The sequence below is a fragment of the Trachypithecus francoisi genome, unplaced genomic scaffold (assembly GCF_009764315.1).
Source record: "Trachypithecus francoisi isolate TF-2019V2 unplaced genomic scaffold, Tfra_2.0 Lachesis_group10, whole genome shotgun sequence".
Taxonomy (NCBI): domain Eukaryota; kingdom Metazoa; phylum Chordata; class Mammalia; order Primates; family Cercopithecidae; genus Trachypithecus; species Trachypithecus francoisi.
This window is the reverse complement of record NW_022681455.1, coordinates 54,354,825-54,375,043: the sequence shown is the minus strand read 5'-3', so window position 1 is coordinate 54,375,043 and position 20,219 is coordinate 54,354,825. Positions and strand designations below refer to the sequence as shown.

The following is a 20,219-nucleotide window of genomic DNA, read 5'->3' as shown; positions in this document are numbered from 1 at the left end:
CCTGAACACTCCTCATTAGGTAATCTGTCAAGTGAAACTCTTGGAGGGCAAGAGCCATATGTTCCTTATATTTCTATTTCTTGTACCTAAAATAGTATCTTGCATATAGTCATGGGAAAAAACATATTTTCTTTCTTTCTTTTTTTTTTGAGACGGAGTCTCGCTGTCTCCCAGGCTGGAGTGCAGTGGCCGGATCTCAGCTCACTGCAAGCTCCGCCTCCCGGGTTTACGCCATTCTCCTGCCTCAGCCTCCCGAGTAGCTGGGACTACAGGCGCCCGCCACCTCGCCCAGGAAAATACATATTTTCTAAATGAATTTAACTAAACTGGGGCAATCAAGAAAACTAACCATAGAAATATTCATTGGAAATTCATCCACAGTCATCTGATATATTGGAATAAAACTGAATCCTTTGTTTTTAAACTGGTATCTAATTTAACTACCCAGGAGACCATACTTAAGCTAATCCAGACTAACATGAATCAATCTTATACAGTATCTAAAGGCCACGTAGCACACTTTTGTGTTCATAACATAAATGAAAATTATTATCTTAATCTTGTTTTAGCAGACATGGAATTCAGCTTGATTATATATATATATATAAAATGAAGTGAATATATTTATTCAGTTACAATTATTAACTGTTGTAACTACTATTAACTAATACCACTAGTTACATATAATATAGTTCATTATATATAGCTATATATGTAATTATGTATATACAATCTAATAGCTATATATGTAACTGATGATATGTAATGTCATATACAACTAATAATATAGTTATGACTATCATATTATTAACTAATATCATTAGTTATATATATACACACACTTTTTATTATTAAAACTTCTATTCATTTGTTATATGATTCCCTAGAATTGTAATTGTTATTGCTTCATTCCTTTCCTCAACACATTTATTAAACACCTACTAACTGACAGGCACTGTAGCACTGGAAATTACAATGATGAACAAGAAACAAGGGAGACATAGTTCTGCCCTCTTAGAATAACAGACCAGGGAAACTAATCAACCAGTAGCAAAATCCTACAGATGCCATCATTTTGATCATGGTACCAAAATAAACTAATGTGAGTGATTAGATTATGAAAAAATTGGGGTGGTACCATTTTAGTACAGACTTTTTAGTTAAAAATCTGGTACAGTCTTGTTGAATATCTGGTACAGTCTTGTTCAGTCTTGTTCTAAGTGAGTTTCTTACTCACTTTTAATTAAAGGCAACAAAATAATAACCTTTCTTATATTCATTCACTTTTCTTAGTGAAAGTTTTAGCCTTTTTTCTCATCAAAATTGTCAGTGTCCTGACATCCCTCAAGGTGCTAATTTAAAATTTTTCTAAAATAATTCATTTAATTCATTTACATATGTATCTTTGTATACACATGGTTTTAATGTAACTACGGCATATTACAATGCTGTAGGGCAATTGCTGGCATTCTTTAGTTGCTCAATATGTGTTAAATCTATAACCTCCAACTCCCTACTAAATTCCAATCTACTATTGCAAATAGTAGGATATATTTCATAGGAGGAAATGGCATTATACGACTTCTGATAGTCTCAAGAAAATAATTCCCCATTTCATTAAAGAAAGGAGAAATTCTTTGATGCTTTGACATTCAGCACAGGGGTTTAGAATGAAATTGAAATTTTAAAAAATGGTATAACTGTGTTTTCATTCAGAAAATACTTTTATAGTGTAGAGAAAACAGTAATCCAGAAGTTAGAAGCCTGGTCTTCAGGATTATTTCTGATATTTCTCATCTTTTGGCCTCAGATAAGCCACTTTACCTATATGGGCCTCCTTTATAATACTAGAGGCTTGAAAAAGGTGACCTTTAAAATCTCTTCCAGCCTCACAAATCTGTAGATTTCAAATAAAGGATAAGTGTTTTAAATCATCATGTTACGCAATATGTTGCTCTTATACTGACATTTCTGAATCTCAATGATGGTTTAGCCAAAATTCACTTGAAATATTTAGAAAAGGTCAGAAGATTTAAGAATGACTCAGTGCAACCAATTGTTTTCCACTCTCTTCTTAAAAACTCTCAATGGACAGTACCTCTGAGACACACTCTATTCTTTCCCCTGCTTATTTTATTCCGTCTTCAAATGTATGTGAAACACATCACTCCCACTATGCCAAACACCTTTATCTCTTCGGCCTCTGAAAAATAGCTTGAATTTGATTGGATTACACAACTTTTAAAAATAGATGTGCCTATTTTTAAGAGTCTTATTTATTCCATTTTATAGCTTTTAGTTTCTCTGAGAGATAATCTTTTTTAGTAACTAATACTTCTCGACACAATTTCTTAGATCTTTACGATAATTTAGTTCATATTTTTCTTTATTTAACACAAAAAATTGCCCTAATTTATCATACTGAATTCACAGGATACAAAACTATGTCCTTTGGAATCACAAAAGGAAACCTCTCTCTGGTGTTCCGTGAATTAGGTAGGGGAACAATCCTGACTTGGTGCAGTGCAGAGGCTATCTGCGGGGTTGAGACCTGGGAACACCAAAATATATCCTCCACTCTAGCGAGTTGCTTTCAGTATTTCACCATGAATGTTTTTCCTTATACATCTTCAGAAATACTGGCAGAATGTAAATTTTAAGCAAAATTCTTATAGATCACCCACTAGGTGTAACACATTAACCACATGAACACAAAATGGCAAACGGTTTATTATATTAAACCTTTCTCCACCCATTTGAAAGAACCTTAATCTTCTTTTTATTATCTGGCCTTAGCTATCAATAGACAAACAAATTTTAGCTCAGAAAGGTCTGCATGTGGGTCCCTGACACATCAAGTACAGCATAAGATAGCCAGAGAGGAGTGTGGACAGCAGTGAATTAACAAATGTAGCCACTTGGGGTGAGCTTGGCTACCATTTGATTCTATCAAAGGCATTTCTGGAGTTGTCTGATTGATACCCTGGAGCAATGATACTTAGACACAAATGTCAGCATTTCTCTGTCCCAGGCTATGCTGCCTTTCACAGCTGGCTTCTCGAAGAGGCTATGTACTTGTTCACAATCCTTCAATGGCTTTAAACTGTCTTTGAACACTGTTGAAATTACCTGCAAACCCTAGAGCGTGGTTTTATTAAGATAATTGAATGACAGCCAATCATCATGTTAAGTTTCATTTAATTGCTAAAATATATTCAGCATTCCTTTGAGGATAATTTTGGAGACCTAATTTGAGGGTTAGCCTGTAACTAATTTATTGGATTTGTGAATTTATATGAAAGTAACTATGAAAGAGTCATTGCTTATACTTTATGAGTAACAGTAGACTTAATTTGGAAGCTATTCTTATTAAAAGATCAGTTACATTACTTTTGAGTCAGAACCTATATATTTGCTTAAATTTATTTAAAATGAAATAAAATCCATTTGATCCATTATTATTTAGGTTTAAAGTCTTACTTTACATCAAATTAGATTAAAAACTGTTTTTGCAAATCGTATAAAGAGTAAAGAATATGAGGATTATGTGGGTGTGTCTACATGTATATTAGAATTATAAATAATATATGAATGAAGAAGAACCTTAATCCTTTTATTATTATCTGGTCTTAACTCTGAATAGACAAACACATTTTAGCAACTTTATTTTGTCACTCTTTTGATTCACTCTCTATTTAAAATTGCACCCTAAAAATAAAAAACAACTTTTAGACTAAAAATGGGATTTTTATATAATCTTTAGGTTGCATTCTTCAGTCACAATGAGATTTTATTTGATCATATGCTAATATTTAAATATTCTAATTGTTAAAATTGTTTAATTATTATCTCAGTCTCTAGAGCCAAAAGGAGTAGCTTATAAGAAAGGAATTAAAATGACTTTATTACTTGCAGTGGAAAATGCCCAGGATGCAGCACAATTTTTTTGATCCAATGGGCCGTGAGTCCATCCAGGCCATTTATAAGAAGCAACAAAAAACTCTGGAAGGTCAGTTGTTGCAAGTAAAGGAGCCTAAAGAGGAAGAAGAGGTACATTTATGAGATTTTCTCAAATATGTCTCAATAGGAAAATGTCATGCCCTTTTATAAAGTTATAATTACTTTTTAAATTATTTTATACATCCAAGTTTCCAGATGAACTATAGCTACGTGGGATTTATATTTCACTATATGGTTAAAAATAACAATTCAATATGGGGACTCATAACCTAATACAAAGTCATGAGAAAAACACATAGAATGGTTTTTCTGGGTTACTACTCAGTGCAGTAATATCAGCCAATGTTTCTATTACCTTGAATCAGAGTTTTGCTCATCCGTAGGAAAACCACATGGTGTTATTCAAATTTGTCCTCATAAGGAACATTTACTTCTCTGTCTCTCCTATTTTAAATAGTGTATGTGATTCTGAGATGAAATTAATTTTGAAAAAGTACATTTATGATAATTATTTATGATAATTATATATTGTATGTTCCCCGAGGAACACATCAATTTTACACCAGCTATTAGGAAATAAAACTGGATGAATTGGTTGATATTTATAAAATACTTGAAGACTAAAAAGGACTTCAGGGCCTGGCATGGTGGCTCATGTCTGTAATCCCGGCACTTTGGGAGGCTGAAGCGGGTGGATCACAAGGTCAGGAGTTCGAGACTAGCCTGACCAACATGGTGAAAACCTGTCTTTACTAAAAATACAAAAAATTAGCTGGGCGTGGTGGCGGGCACCTGTAATCCCAGCTAGTCAGGAGGCTGAGGTGAGACAATTGCTTGAACCTGGGAGGCAGAGGTTGCAGGAGGTTGCACTGAGCCGAGATTGCGCCACTGCACTCCAGCCTGGGCAACAGTGCGAGATTCCATCTCAAAAAATAAATAAATAAATAAGAAAGAAAAAAAGGACTTCTGGAAGTGTGTAAGAGCAACTGTGCAAAAGTGTGATGTCTTAGGAGTCCAGGTTAAAGCCCTGGCAAAGTCAGTTTTGGCTGCCATCTTTCCAAGAAGTCAATTAAATTGTATGAAACTTGTTCTGTTCATTTCATTAAAAAAAATCTAGAACCCAATAACCTGTTATTTCCCAAACTTTCTAAAGAGATGACTTTCACTTCCAAAAATAATCAGGCTTAAATCAAATAACGATTTGTTTATTAATGTTTCATCAGTTGTTTATATATGTTCACACGCACACACCAATCACTTCTGAGCATTCTTTAAAGTTTTGAAAGTGTTTTAATGTTTTAATACTCATTATTTTATTTTGTCTTCTCAATATTCCTGTGTGATATACTCGCGGACAAATATTATTAACTCTTTTTTATGAATGAGAAAACTAACTTTTAACAGTTAAAAGGCATGTTGAGTCCCTCAGTTAAACAAGAAATGCTCCTAGGACTACACTCAGGCTTCAAAATTCTTAACTTGCATCATTTCTGTTGTTTCCCTGCTTTATCAGAAATAAATGGCTAATTTGCAGCAGAAGTAAAATGTTAAAAATCTTTACCAATGTAAAAGTTTTATGATTGTGCCTTGAACCAATCATATTGCTGATCTGGTTGGTATCTTGCATAAAAAAAAAATTACTTCTGATAAGTACATAATAGCTTCCAGGACTAAAACAAGGAACGTTTAGAATTTACACATCTGCTTGAAAAGGTTTTCATCCAAAATAATTTATAAATTTGTATTTTACTAGGGGAGTTCAGTTTTGACTTCAAAAACTATTACCACCTGATAAGAAAATTATTATATCCTGAGGTCCATTACTGCTATTTAGATGATGGAAGAAAGTGCCCAAAACACCAAGCAGATCATTGTGAAGTGCTTGCATGATAACTTCAAGTATGGTATCATAGACAGCTAAGTGATTTGGGGGTTTTGATGTCATTAGATGGACTGCATTGCAGAATCTTAGGGTTGGGGCAGAATACATTTATTGCTCTGGGTAGATAATTTGAGAGATACAGACTCACTTTTGAAAGGTGCCTTCCTAGCTGGGGCAGAAATATACATATCTTAAAACTCATACTCTCCAATTTTGTATTATTTGTTTGTCAGTGTGCCTTTAAGTATTTATAATACTAAGTTGCCTCATGTTTTCAGAAAAATAGGTGGAGTGTCAATTGTTATTTTATCACTTTAAAATTTCAATTTAATGACAAAGCTAGGATATTTTCCTTCTATTCTACTGATACAATAAACATGTAACTATTACTTTAAACACAATTCAGCAGGGTTCGGTTATTTAGAAATTGACCTCCACATTTGAAAACCTACCAGAGTTCTTTGCATATGGGAGATTCTCAATAAATTTTTAATAATAGTAATGAAATACATATCTATCAGGTAAAAGTATGTTTTCCTCCATAGGCACATTAAGTTAAATTATAATACCAGCATGCATTTGTTGCTTTTATGATTTATTCTTTAAAAATGAAAAAATATAAATGGTGAATCCTTCTCAATAAGACAATAGTGAAACAACAAGCAAAATAACATTTTTATTAAAAACTTATTTACCAATCCACTAAGCCAGATCAATTTATGAAGATCATCTGTTGGATTTTCAAGACTTTTACCATTTATTTATTACTGTTTTTACTAAAAATGAGCTCCTAGGATTTGAGGCCCAGCAGGTATGTATTTTTTTATTTGCCTCATGATATCAGCTAATCTGATACTATAAAACCACAGAAAATTTTCTATTTCATTATTTCATAATTACTATATTTCTCTGTAAAGTAAATTGTTTAGAGTTTGTAAATAAAGGTAAGCATCACAGAATAACAACTGTAAGGAATTGGTAATAGAAGTTTGGCTTTAATGAATGATACATTTGTTTTTAATTTATTTTGCTTAGTAAAGCAAAAGAATCAAGAAGATCAGCTGATAGTGACAGAAATTCCAAAATGACACTGGCTTAAGTAGATAGAAATTCATTTTTAAGAAAGACTTACATGATTTCATATAGATATACTTAATTCTTTTAATTGTAATGTTGAAAAATATTTTAATCAGGATCTAACTGTATTTCCAAATCAGTATTAGCCAAATTTGATGTTCAGTGTGAACAGTCTCCCTGCTTCAGTATTTCCATTTAAAAATGAGAAATTAAAGACATTGTGGGCAAATTTGAGAATTAAATACAACAATAAACACTGGAGAATTGTAAAACATTTGCATTTAATTAAATTAAAATCTCTAAAAGAGTGGTGGAAATGTAATCATAGCATAGCTTGAGATAAACTGATCAATTTTCTCAGGAACCTCAGAATAAATTCTAAACATTCTTACAATTGAGTCTATATCTACACAATATCCTCTGCGTGCATCAGCCCCTCTATTTGTAGTTGTATTTCCCCCCACCCATTTAAACTTGGATGCTCACAGTGACCTGATAACCAAATGAAGCAACAGAGAATGAAATTCTGTTATGACTTTTACAATCTAAGGTCAGTGGCCATGAATACCAAGAAATTTTGGAACTATTTGATACTGGGGATGAAAGGGCTAATTTTCTATTTGCTAATGACTAAATGAATTTCTCATCTTCAACAATATTTGTCTTTATGCCTTACCTTTAAAAGAGGTATTCTTTGATAAGTCTCTAGTTTTTTATTATATATTATATATATGAGTAATATTTTAATAATCTACTTCTTATAAAGATCAATATGTACAGTAATTGCCTATTTCCCAGCCCCACCCCGCACCCCCCTCAACCCCCCTACCCAGGCTGCTATCACTAAGTTCTACCCTGTGAAATGTAAGGAGAAGCATCATTTGGCAGCTTCTGAGATCTTTCCTTAAGAGACAGCTGGCACTTGACTTTTGCTCCTTTGTCTTGATCTTTTGTATTTTTCTGCTGGCAGAAATGTAGGCATTACAGATGGGCATAGAGCAGTCCTGTTGAACCATTACATGACCTTGGAAATAAAGGTGCTGAGCAATGGAGCAACAAGAAGAATGAAGTGTGGGTATCCAACACCACAGAGTACAATTCCAGCACAGGGCTATCCACTTACAGATTTACTGGTGAGAATTCAGTTTCTATCTCATTTAAGCAACTGTCATTTTGAATTTTTGTCACTCTCAGTTGAGCCTAATCATAACTAAAACAGCACACATAATTGCCATTGAAGTTGCTAGGGCAATGTCGTATTTCATTGAACCCAAGGCATCATCTAATGTAAGAAAGCATCTCAATTTCAGATGTGTTAACGAGTGAAAAAAAAATGCATCTGAAAATGGATGAACTGTGATATTTCCTTAAAAGAGTTCATTAGAACACTAGTTCTGAGGAATTTTAACAGGTAATTACAAAAGGAGTGAATAAAATCGTTCTGAGAAACACCAGTTTTGAAAATTAGATTTTTGTCTTCACTGCATTATTTTTTACAAACTGCTAATGTATATGAGCTCTAAAACATGATAATAATGTTCATGATGTTAAATGTTCAGGATTTGGTCCAATGCAAAATATTTTATTTCATTTACTTCATATCATTTTTATTGTGAAGCAGATCAATTAACTAATCTTTTTTTGTTTTTTCTTTTTTGAGACAGAGTCTTGCTCTGTCGCCCAGGAGTGCAGTGGCAGGATCTAGGCTCACTGCAACCTCCACCTCCCGGGTTCAAATGGTTCTCCTGCCTCAGCCTCCCGAGTAGCTGGGACTACAGGTGCGCACCACCATGCCTGGCTAATTTTTGTTTTAGTAGAGACGGGGTTTCACTGTGTTAACTGGGATCTTCTCAATCTCCTGACCTTGTGATCCACCCACCTAGGCCTCCCAAAGTGCTGAGATTACAGGCGTGAGCCACTGCGCCCGGCCGAACTAGTGTTTTATGGAACATACTTTAGGACAAGACAGAGTCAGACATGGAGAGGCCAGAGAATAGGTGCCTGTACTATGAACACACCAAATGATTTTAGGAATCTACTTTTTAACAGCCTAAAATATTTATTCATAGAGAAGAAAATAATACATTTTTACATTTATTTTTGAAGATCTGTCCTCCAGTGAACAATTAGGTTCCACTGTGTTGTTCAAGCCATACTCAATTTTACCACAGTGTTATTCATCAGACTGTGACTAGTACAGAAATACCAAATTGAAAACGTGAAAACTGATTTGAGCGATAAAACATTCATTCTGCTACAAGTGCGCGTGAATAAGGAGTGAGGCCAGGTGTATATTTTCTGAAGTTTACCGAAGGGCGTGAGGTTCGATTCTGAGAGGCACAGAAATAGTAAGAAGAAAGAAACACAAGTTTGACGCTCTTTGAATTTTAAAATTCTTAGTTCAATGACAGCAAGAACAACTATCATCCTACTGTGTCCTCAGCTTTTCCCTACATGGATGAAAAAATTCTGAGATGAGCTGAAGGAAACATGTACAAACACAGACTGCACCATAACATCTGGTCCTGCCCCTTTTCCTCTCTTCTACTGCACCATCAGCCCTTCCTGTATTCCAGAAGCCTGATGCCATTTGCCTTACAGTCATGTGTGTGGGAGCTAAACATCAATTTTATGGAGAAAATCGTCATTGTTGCTCAATATTATATAAAGCATATAACTATATAACTGTGTTTTTCCCTTTTATGCTCAACGTTTTGGTTTCTACAGAGGCTTCTGTTTATATATGACATATGGTATTGCAATCAAGTAGAAGATTTTTTCAGACAGGGTTATTCCCAGTCAAATCAAAAATTTCAAATCCCAGCCGGGCACCGTGACTCACATCTGTAATCCCAACATTTGGGAAGCTGAAGCGGGTGGATCACCTGAGGGCAGGAGTTCCAGACCAGCCTGGCCAACATGACATAAACCCTGTCTCTACTAAAAATACAAAGATTAGCCGGGCTTGGTGGCAGGTGCCTGTAATCCCAGCTACTCAGGAGGCTGAGGCAGGGAGAATTGCCTCAGAAATCAGGAGGCAGAGGTTGCAGGGAGCAGAGATGGCAGCACTGCACTCCAGAGTGGGCAACAGAGCAAGACTCTGTCGCAAAAAAAAAAATATAGATAGATAGATAGATAGATAGATAGATAGATAGATAGATATAGATAGATATATACACACACAAAATATATATATATATCTAGATAGATATATACACACAAACATACACACACACATATTCAAATATAATCAAATATATATATATATATTCAAATCCCATGAACAATAAAAACTAAACTTGGAAAATTACTTTAATATTTTCAAAGATATTTCTTATGCCTCAGTACTTGGCCGTCATTGAAATATATTTCTGAAAGGAAAAAAAACTCCTTATATTATTACTAATGACTAGAGAAAAAAATCCAGGCTGTCAACTGCTATGTGTTATCTAGAGAATAATAAAGTATCCAGATGATTAAAAAATTTTTCCATTTCTCACCTCAAAAATCATTGGTTTTAAAACACTTTTTATTGGCCGGGCGCGGTGGCTCAAGCCTGTAATGCCAGCACTTTGGGAGGCCGAGACGGGCGGATCACGAGGTCAGGAGATCTAGACCATCCTGGCTAACACGGTGAAACCCTGTCTCTACTAAAAATACAAAAAACTAGCCGGGCGAGGTGGTGGGCGCCTGTAGTCCCAGCTACTGGGGAGGCTGAGGCAGGAGAATGGCGTAAATCCGAGAGGCGGAGCTTGCAGTGAGCTGAGATCCGGCCACTGCACTCCAGCCTGGGAGACAGAGCAAGACTCTGTCTCAAAAAATAAATAAATAAATAAATAAATAAAACACTTTTTATTATAAAATAAAGTATTATTTTACTGTAACTTCCAACAAACTATAGAAAGTATAACACTTTTTTCTTTGTTAGTTAATGCCAACATATTCATATATATTGGATGACTGAGAAAGGATGCTGTTCTGGTTAGCTATGAGGTTGACTCAATAAATTTTAGAACATTTTACTTACAGCAATTTGATATTATATAATATAGTACACCAATAGGTTTTAAATGCCATACTAGCCTTCTTAATATTTTAGTTGTTTCCAAATAGTTCCACCTTACACATAATACCTGTAATAGCTTTAGTAACCTAATTAGTCTCCTTGGGGAGTAATAAAAATTTCAAAATTGTTAAAGAAAAAAATTTTAATGGAGCCAAGCATACAAATGAAGTCTTAATTTTCATATTTATATGTGAAAATAGTATTTTTTCACAACATTTTTAATATTTATAATAAGATAGAACACAGTGAAGCTTCTTGGTGCTATCTCCACCCCACAATTCACAAGCACTTGAACATTATGTCTGGAAAAACAATCAGGTACAGAGTTGATTTGATTTGATATAAGAGCATCATAGAACTCTCAGTTCACCAGAAATATATAAACTCTATCAGAGCCAATAAATCCAGGCCTACACCTTTCTTTATAAAAGAAAATGCTCCAAATAATGAAGGTGTTACTAACTTAGTCCTTACAACATTAACTTGTCTCAGAACACTGCTATTCTCCCAAGGTCAATACAAGGGAGAAAGAACATCTTTATATATTACATAATAACATTTATCTAATACTTTACTGTATCTAAGTACTGTGCGAAGCATTTCGCATCCAGTATTTCATGGGACTTATGCAGCCCTGTGAACTAGATACTACAACCATTGCCATTTTGTGCAGAAGGAGACTGAGGTAATAAGTGAAGGAGCCAGTAGACACGTTACGAGAATAATGACTTAAGCTAAGGAATGAAGACTGGAAACAGCCAGGGAAGGAAAAAGCTTTCCCAGGAATTCAGGATGACTCATGGCTTATTTTTCCCATCCAGGGAAAATAATTTCCCGAATCTAAACTCTTACCCAAGCAATATGGCCAAGGAGATGTTTATGGATGGAGGTGCATGGAAATTTTCAGTATGCTTGAAATCATACCACTGTTGGCTACTGCCCACCCTAGCTGTATGTATAGTCTATCATACATTGAAAATGATTTTTTTAAAGTTGGGGAAAAGTGTGTGTGGGGGGTGAGGGGGATGCACCAGTAATCGAGAAGAATTCCCACAAAAAGAAATTCATTGTCATGGTAATTAGAGGCAGTTTGATATCATATATTGGGCTTTTCTATGTAGTCAACAGCCTAAGAACTAGTTATAAAACTAACTGGTAGCTATAGCTTTCCAAAGCTTCCAGTTCAACTCAGTTCATACTTACTTCACGTTCTTCCTGGAAACACTTGCTATTATTCCTGATTCTATTCTACCTGGCCTCATATTAAAACATCTCTAACACTCAGAAATGTAGTCCTAACTCCTATGCCCTAGAAATAAGATGCATTTCCTTGACTTACATCGTAAGTGTAATAGAACTCTTACTGGTTCAGCTGAATTTTTCTTATTGCTTTCCTGGAATTACTCGGCAATTCCAGGCATTGTAACTTTTGCTGTAATTCAAAGCACTAGGTAATTAAAATTTTTCCCAACTCATCATTAAGAGTTTTAATTTAAATATCACCACAGTGACTTTTATGCAAACAAATCCCAGGAGCCAATAAATGATTTTGAATTAAATTTCCTTTTCTTTGCTATGGTGAGTCGAAACTTGAGAGAGAAATGTAACTCATTTTCTCTAGAACATATGATATTCCAACCTGCGGAAATTAGTTTACAAAGGATGTATTAGAAATACTTTTCAGGAAATATATAGAGACACATAAATGAGTGTGTGGCCCACCGTGGCCCTCAATAAAAGCAAGTGAAAGAGCAAACCTTATAAAGGTCTGTCCTCTTTTCTTAAATAATGCTGCCTATTATTTTTTCTCACTCGGTAGGAACAAAAATGAGAAATAAAACAGAAAAAAAAACCTTTTTTTCAGTTCATCATACAGTTAGGTCACTCAGAATCATAAATCAGAGCCACATCTCTAAAGATTTAAGTCTTATGATTGTAGGGGAGACCCAGAAGTATATCAAAGCTGAATATTTCAGAAAGTTAGCTTTGGTTAAGAGATTAAAAGTCTTTTTACTACTTTGAACCTGAATTGGCCAACGCTATATTGGAACTCTACTAACTGGAGTAAGTAGAGTTAGTGGTTCCATTTACCATTGGCCAATTCAGGAACTCTAATAACTTTTAGGGGAACGGATTTTTTAGATGTCCTGTCTATGCAATGTAAATAATTCTGTGGTGGCTCTTAACCTCTCTCAATCTTGGCGTGACTTAACTTCTTGACCTCAATTTGCCTGTCTTTAAAATGTGAGTAATGATAGTATCCACTACATCATGTTGCTGGGGAAATTAAATGAGATCATGTATGAAACTGTAAGTGCTTTAACACACAACTACTTAATAAACACCTGTTATTATGTTCTCTGATACTAGTTATAATTTAGAGGGCCCTGCTACTGGAATCTGAATTGTAACAATAACTCAGGTGATCACATCACTCAAAAGCAAAGTACATTAAACATTTGAAGAGAAACCTGTGCATTTACAACTCATCCAACAGCAAACAACAATCTTGCTTGCTAAAGCTGCTGAGAGCTTCCAGGTAGCTGAGACTGGATGTCTTCATTGGAGGGTGGAGAGGCTACACTCCAGCAGCCTGGAAGCTCCACTCTACCCTGGGCATTCACAACAAGCCTTAAATACAATCAGCATCTCAACTGGAAAGTGTATGTGCCTGGAGAACACCACACATTGGGTGGTAACACTGCAGATTTGTAAGAGGTTGGTAAAAACAAGAGAGGTAGCAACCTGTTTGTACAAGATACCTATTAGCAGATGATAACACCTCTTAAAAATGAAAGGGAAAACCCAACAAGATAGTTCAAAGCATAAGAATGTTAGAAAACATGAGGTAATTTTACAAAGAAGTTTGCCAGGTCATCAGGCAAAATTTGAAGATATTCTTTTAACAGAAATCTTGAGGATTTTTGAGGATCAACCTTTACTAATCATCAAAGCATATATGTCTAAAGATACCAACATTTATTTTATTCCACTATGATAATGGATATTCCTATAGACAGGACAAAATAACTGTGTTTAGGTAAAAAAGAAAAATTGGAACAATGACCTGCTGAAGCATTGGCACACTGAATAAACAATAATCTGAAATTTGTATTTGTGTGAAGTCATTAGCAACGTAAATGAACATTCAATTGTTCTTTTTCTGGATTATCAATTTTATTTTATTATTATACTTCAAGTTCTGGGATACATGTGTAGAACGTGTAGGTTTGTGACATAGTTATACATGTGCCATGGTGGTTTGCTGCACCCATCAACCCATCATCTACATTAGATATTTCTCCCAATGCTATCCCTCCCCTAGCCCCCAATCCACTGACAGGCTCCAGTGCATGATGTTCCCCTCCCTGTGCCCATATGTTCTCATTGTTCAACTCCCACTTATAAGTGAGAACATGTAGTGTTTGGTTTTCTGTTCCTGGGTTAGTTTGCTGAGAATAATGGTTTCCAGCTTCATCCATGTCCCTGCAAAAGACATGAACTCGTCCTTTTTTATGGCTGCATAGTATTCAACAGTGTATATGTACCACATTTTCTTTACCCAGTCCATTATTGATGGGCGTTTGGGTTGGTTCCAAGTCTTTGCTATTTTGAATAGTGCTACAATAAATATATGTGTGCATGTGTCTTTATAGTAGAATGATTTGTAATCCTTTGGGTATATACCCAGTAACAAGATTGCTGGGTCAAATGGTATTTCTAGTTCTAGATCCTTGAGGAACTGCTCCACTGCCTCCCACAATGGTTGAGCTAATTTACACTCCCACTAACAATAAAAAAGCATTCCTATTTCTCCACATCCTCTCCAGCATCTGCTATTTCCTGACTTTTTAATGATTGCCATTAACTGGCATGAGATGGTATCTCACTGTGGTTTTGATTTGCATTTCTCTAATGACCAGTGATGATGAGCTTTTCTTTTTTTTTTTTTTTTGGCTACATAAATGTCTTCTTTTGAGAAGTGTCTGTTCATATCCTTTGCCCACTTTTTGATGGGGTTGTTTGTTTTTTTCCTGAAAATTTGTTTAAGTTCCTTATAGATTCTGGATATTAGCCCTTTGTCAGATAGATAGATTGCAAAAATTTTCTCCCATTCTGTAGGTTGCCTGTTCACTCTTATGACAGTTTCTTTTGCTGTGCAGAAGCTCTTTAGTTTAATTAGATCCCATTTATCTATTTTGGCTTTTGTTGCCATTGCTTTTGGTGTTTTAGTTATGAAGTCTTTGCCCATGCCTATGTCCTGAATGGTATTGCCTAGGTTTTCTACTAGGGTTTTTATGGTTTTAGGTCTTATGTTCAAGTCTTTAACTCATCTTGAGTTGATTTTTGTATAAGGTGTAAGTAAGGGGTCCAGTTTCAGTTTTCTGCCTGTGGCTAGCCAGTTTTTCCAGCATCATTTATTAAATAGGGAATCCTTTCCCTATTGCTTGTTTTTGTCAGGTTTGTCAAAGATCAGATGGTTGTAAATGTGTGGTGCTATTTCTGAGGCCTCTGTTCTGTTCCATTGGTCTATATATCTGTTTTGGTACAAGTACCATGTTATTTTAGTTACAGTAGCCTTGTAGTATAGTTTGAAGTCAGGTAGCATGATGCCTCCATCTTTGTTCTTTTTGCTTAGGATTGTCTTGGCTATATGGGCTCTCTCTTCATTCCATATAAGATTTAAAGTAGTATTTTCTAATTCTGTGAAGAAAGTCCATGGTAGCTTGATGGGAAGAGCATGGAATCTATAAATTACTTTGGGCAGTATGGTCATTTTCACAATATTGATTCTTCCTATCCATGAGCAAGGAATGTTTTTGCATTTGTTTGTGTCTTCTCTTATTTCCTTGAGCAGTGGTTTGTAGTTCTCCTTGAAGAGATCCTTCACATCCATTGTAGGTTGTACTCCTAGGTATCTTATTCTCTTTGTAGCAATTGTGAATGAGAGTTCACTATGATTTGGCTCTCTGTTTGTCTGTTATTGGTGAATAGGAATGTCTGTGATTTTTTCACATTGATTTTGTATCCTGAGACTTTGCTGAAGTTGCTTATCAGCTTAAAGAGATTTTGGGCTGAAACGATGTGGTTTTCTAAACATACAATCATGTCATCTGCAAACAGAGACAATTTGACTTCCTCTCTTACTGTATGAATACACTTTATTTTGTTCTCTTTCCTGATTGTCCTGGTCAGAACTTCCAATACTATGTTGAATAATAGTGGTGAGAGAGGGCATCCTTGTCTTGGGCCGGTTTTCAAAGGGAATGCTTCCAGCTTTTGCCCATTCAGTATGTTATTGGCTGTGGGTTTATCATAAATAGTTCTTATTATTTTGAGATATGTTTCATCAATACCTAGTTTATTGAGTGTTTTTAGCATGAAGGGCTGTTGAATTTTGTCAAAGGCGTTTTCTGCATCTATTGAGATAATCATGTGGTTTTTGTCATTGGTTCTGTTTATGTGATGTTTGGATATGTTGAAGCAGACTTGCATCTCAGGGATGAAGCCAACTTCATCATGGTGGATACGCTTTTTAATGTGCTGCTGGATTCGGTTTGCCAGTATTTTATTGAGGATTTTCACATCGATGTTCATCAGGGATATTGGCCTGAAATTTTCGTTTTTTGTTGTGTCTCTGCCAGGTTTTGGTATCAGGATGACGCTGGCCTCATAAAATGAGTTAGGGAGGAGTCACTCTTTTTCTATTGTTTGGAATAGTTTCAGAAGAAATGGTACCAGCTCCTCTTTGTACCTCTGGAAGAATTTGGCTGTGAATTTGTCTGGTCCTAGACTTTTTTTGGTTGGTAAGCCATTAATTACTGCCTCAATTTCAGAACTGGTTATTGGTCTTTTCAGGGATTCAACTTCTTCCTGGTTTAGTCTTGGGAGGGTGCATGTGTCCAGGAATTCATCATTTCTTCTAGATTTTCTAGTTTATTTGCATAGAGGTATTTATAGTATTTTCTGATGGTAGTTTGTATTTCTGTGGTATCATTGATGTTATCCCTTTACCATTTTTTATTGTGTCTATTTGGTTCTTCTCTCTTTTCTTCTATATTAGCCTGACTAGTGGTCTATCTATTTTGTTAATCTTTTCAAAAAACCAGCTCCTGGATTCACTGATGTTTGAAGGGTTTATCATGTCTCTATCTCCTTCAATTCTGCTCTGATCTTAGTTATTTCTTGTTTCTGCTAGCTTTTGAATTTGTTTGCTCTTGCTTCTCTAATTCTAATTGTGAGATTAGGGTGTCAGTTTTAGATCTTTCTCATTTTCTCCAGTGGGCATTAAGTGCTATAAATTTCCCTCTAGACACTGCTTTAGCTGTGTCCCAGAGATTCTGGTATATTGTGTCTTTGTTCTCATTCATTTCAAAGAACTTATTTCTGCCTTAATTTTGTTATTTACCCAGTAGTCATTCAGGAATCGGTTGTTCAGTTTACATGTAGTTGTGCAGTTTTGAGTGAGTTTTGTATTCCAGAATTCTAATCTGATAGACAGTTTGTTATGATTTCCGTTCTTTTGCATATGCCGAGGAGTGTTTTACTTCCAATTACATGCTCAATTTTAGAATAAATGCTATGTGGTGCTGAGAAGAATGTATATTCTGTTGATTTTGGGTGGAGAATTCTGTAGATGTCTATTAAGTCCGCCTCGTCCAGAACTGAGTTCAAGTCCTGAATCTCCTCGTTAATTTTCTGTCTCATTGGTTTGTCTCATACTGGCCGTGAGGTGTTGAAATCTTCAAGTATTATTATGTGACAGTCTAAGTCTCTTTGTAGGTCTTTAAGAACTTGCTTTATGAATCTGGGTGCTCCTGTATTGGGTGCACATATATTCATGTTAGTTAGTTCTTCTTGTTGCCTTGATCTCCTTATCATTATGTAATGCCCTTCTCGGTCTTTTTGATCTTTCTTTGTTTAAACTCTGCTTTATCAGAGATCAGGATTGCAACCTCTGCTTTTTTTATCTTTCCATTTACTTGGTAAATATTCCTCCATCCCTTTATTTTGAGCCTATGTGTGTCTTTGCATGTGAGATGGGTCTCCTGAATACAGCACACCAATGGGTCTTGACTCTTTATTCAATCTGCCAGTCTGTGTCTTTTAATTGGGGCATTTAGCCCATTTACATTTAAAGTTAATAGTGCTATGTGTGAATTTGATCCTGACATTATGATACTAGTTGGTTATTTTGCCCATTAGTTGATGCAGTTTCGTCATAGTGTCAATGGTCTTTAAATTTTGGTATGTTTTTGCAGTGGCTGGTATCAATTTTTCCTTTCTATATTTAGTGCTTTCTTCAGGAGCTCTTATAAGGCAAGCCTGGTGGTGACTAAATCCCTGAGCATTTGCTTGTCTATAAAGGATTTTATTTCTTCTTCTCTTATGAAGGTTAGTTTGGCTGGATATGAAGTTCTGACCTGAAAATTCTTTTCTTTAAGAATGTTGAATATTGGCCCCCACTCTCTTCTGGCTTTTCGAGTTTCTGCAGAGAGATCTGCTGTTAGTCTGATGGGCTTCCCTTTGTGGGTAACTTGATCTTTCTCTCTGTCTGTCCTTAACACTTTTTCCTTCATTTTAACCTTGGTGAATCTAACAATTATGTGCCTTGGGGTTGCTCTTCTCGAGGAGTATCTTTGTGGTATTCTCTGTATTTCCTGAATTTGAATGTTGGCCTGTCTTGGTAGATTGGGGAAGTTTTCCTGGATAATATCCTGAAGTATTTTTTCCAACTTGGTTCTATTTGCCCCATCACTTTTAGGTACACCAATCAAATGTAGGTTTGGTCTTTTCACATAGTCGCATATTTCTTAGAGGCTTTGTTTATTCCTTTCCATTTGCTTTTCTCTAATCTTGTCTTCATGCTTTATTTCATTAAGTTGATCTTCAGTCTCTGATATCCTTTCTTCTGCTTGATTGAATCAGCTATTGATACTTGTGTATGCTTCATGAAGCTCACATGCTGTATTTTTCAGCTCCATCAGGTCATTTATGTTCTTCTCTCAACTGGTTATTCTGGTTAGTAGTTCCCGTAACCTTTTATCAAGGTTCTTAGCTTTCTTACATTCGGTTAGAACATGCTCCCTTAGCTTGGAGGAGTTTGTTATTATCCACTTTCTGAAGCCTACTTCTAGCAATTAGTCAAATTCATTCTCCGTCCAATTTTGTTCCCTTGCTTGCAAGGAGTTGTGATCCTTTGGAGGAGAAAAGGCATACTGGTTTTTGGAATTTTCAGCTTTTTTGTGCTGGTTTTTCCTCACCTTTGTGGATTTATCTACTTTTGGCCTTTGATGTTGGTGACCTTTGGATGGGGTTTTTGCGTGGGCATCCTTTTTTTGATGTTGATGCTATTGCTTTTTGTTTGTTAGTTTTTTTTCCTACCAGTCAGGCTACTTTTCTGCAGGTCTGCTGGAGTTTGCTGGAGGTCTACTCCAGACCCTGTTTGCCTGGGTATCACCAGCAGGGGCTTCAGAACAGCAAAGATTGCTGCCTGTTCCTTCCTCTGGAAACTTCATCCCAGAGCAGCATCCACCAGATGCCAGTCAGAGCTCTCCTGTATGAGGTGTCTGTTGACCCCTGCTGGGAGGTGTCTGCCAGTCAAGAGGCACTGGGAGAAAGTCTGTCCCTTAACAGAGTCCCTCTGGAAGCTTCATCCCAGAGCAGCACCCACCAGATGACAGTCAGAGCTCTCCTGTATGAGGTGTCTGTTGACCCCCACTGGGAGGTGTCTCCCAGTCAGGAACCCACTTGAGGAGGCAGTCTGTCCCTTAACAGAGCTAGAGCACCATGCTGGGATATCCACTGCTCTCTTCAGATCTGGCAGGCAGGAACATTTAAGTCTGCTGAAGCTGTTCCCTCAGCTGCCCCTTCCCCTAGGTGCACCTGTCTCAGGGAGATGGGAGTTTTGTCTATAAGCCACTGCCTGGAGCTGCTGCCTTTCTTTCAAAGATGCCCTCCTCAGAGAGGAGGAATGTAGAGAGGCAGTCTGACTACAGTGGTTTTGTTGTGCTGTGGTGAGCTCCACCCTGACTGAACTTCCAAGTGGCTTTGTTTACACTGTAAGGGGAAAACTGCCTACTCAAGCCTCAGTAATGGCCAACACTCCTTAACCCACCAAGCTCCAGTGTCCCAGGTCAACTTCAGACTGCTGTGCTGGCAGTGAGAATTTCAAGCTGGTGAATCTTAGCTTGCTGGGCTCTGTAGGGGTGGGATATGCTGAACAAAACCACT

The 20,219-nt window shown here is 36.2% G+C and overlaps 1 protein-coding gene across 4 annotated transcripts in view; it reads right to left on the bottom strand.

Annotated features, from left to right (window-relative positions):
- Window positions 1-20,219, bottom strand: part of TINAG (tubulointerstitial nephritis antigen) — an 85,067-nt gene that overhangs the window by 45,292 nt on the left and 19,556 nt on the right. For all 4 annotated transcript variants that reach the window (XM_033217489.1, XM_033217490.1, XM_033217488.1 and 1 more), the window contains one exon: window positions 3,910-4,033. In XM_033217489.1, the coding sequence (XP_033073380.1) occupies window positions 3,910-4,033 (124 nt within the window). The remainder of the gene's footprint in view (window positions 1-3,909; window positions 4,034-20,219) is intronic.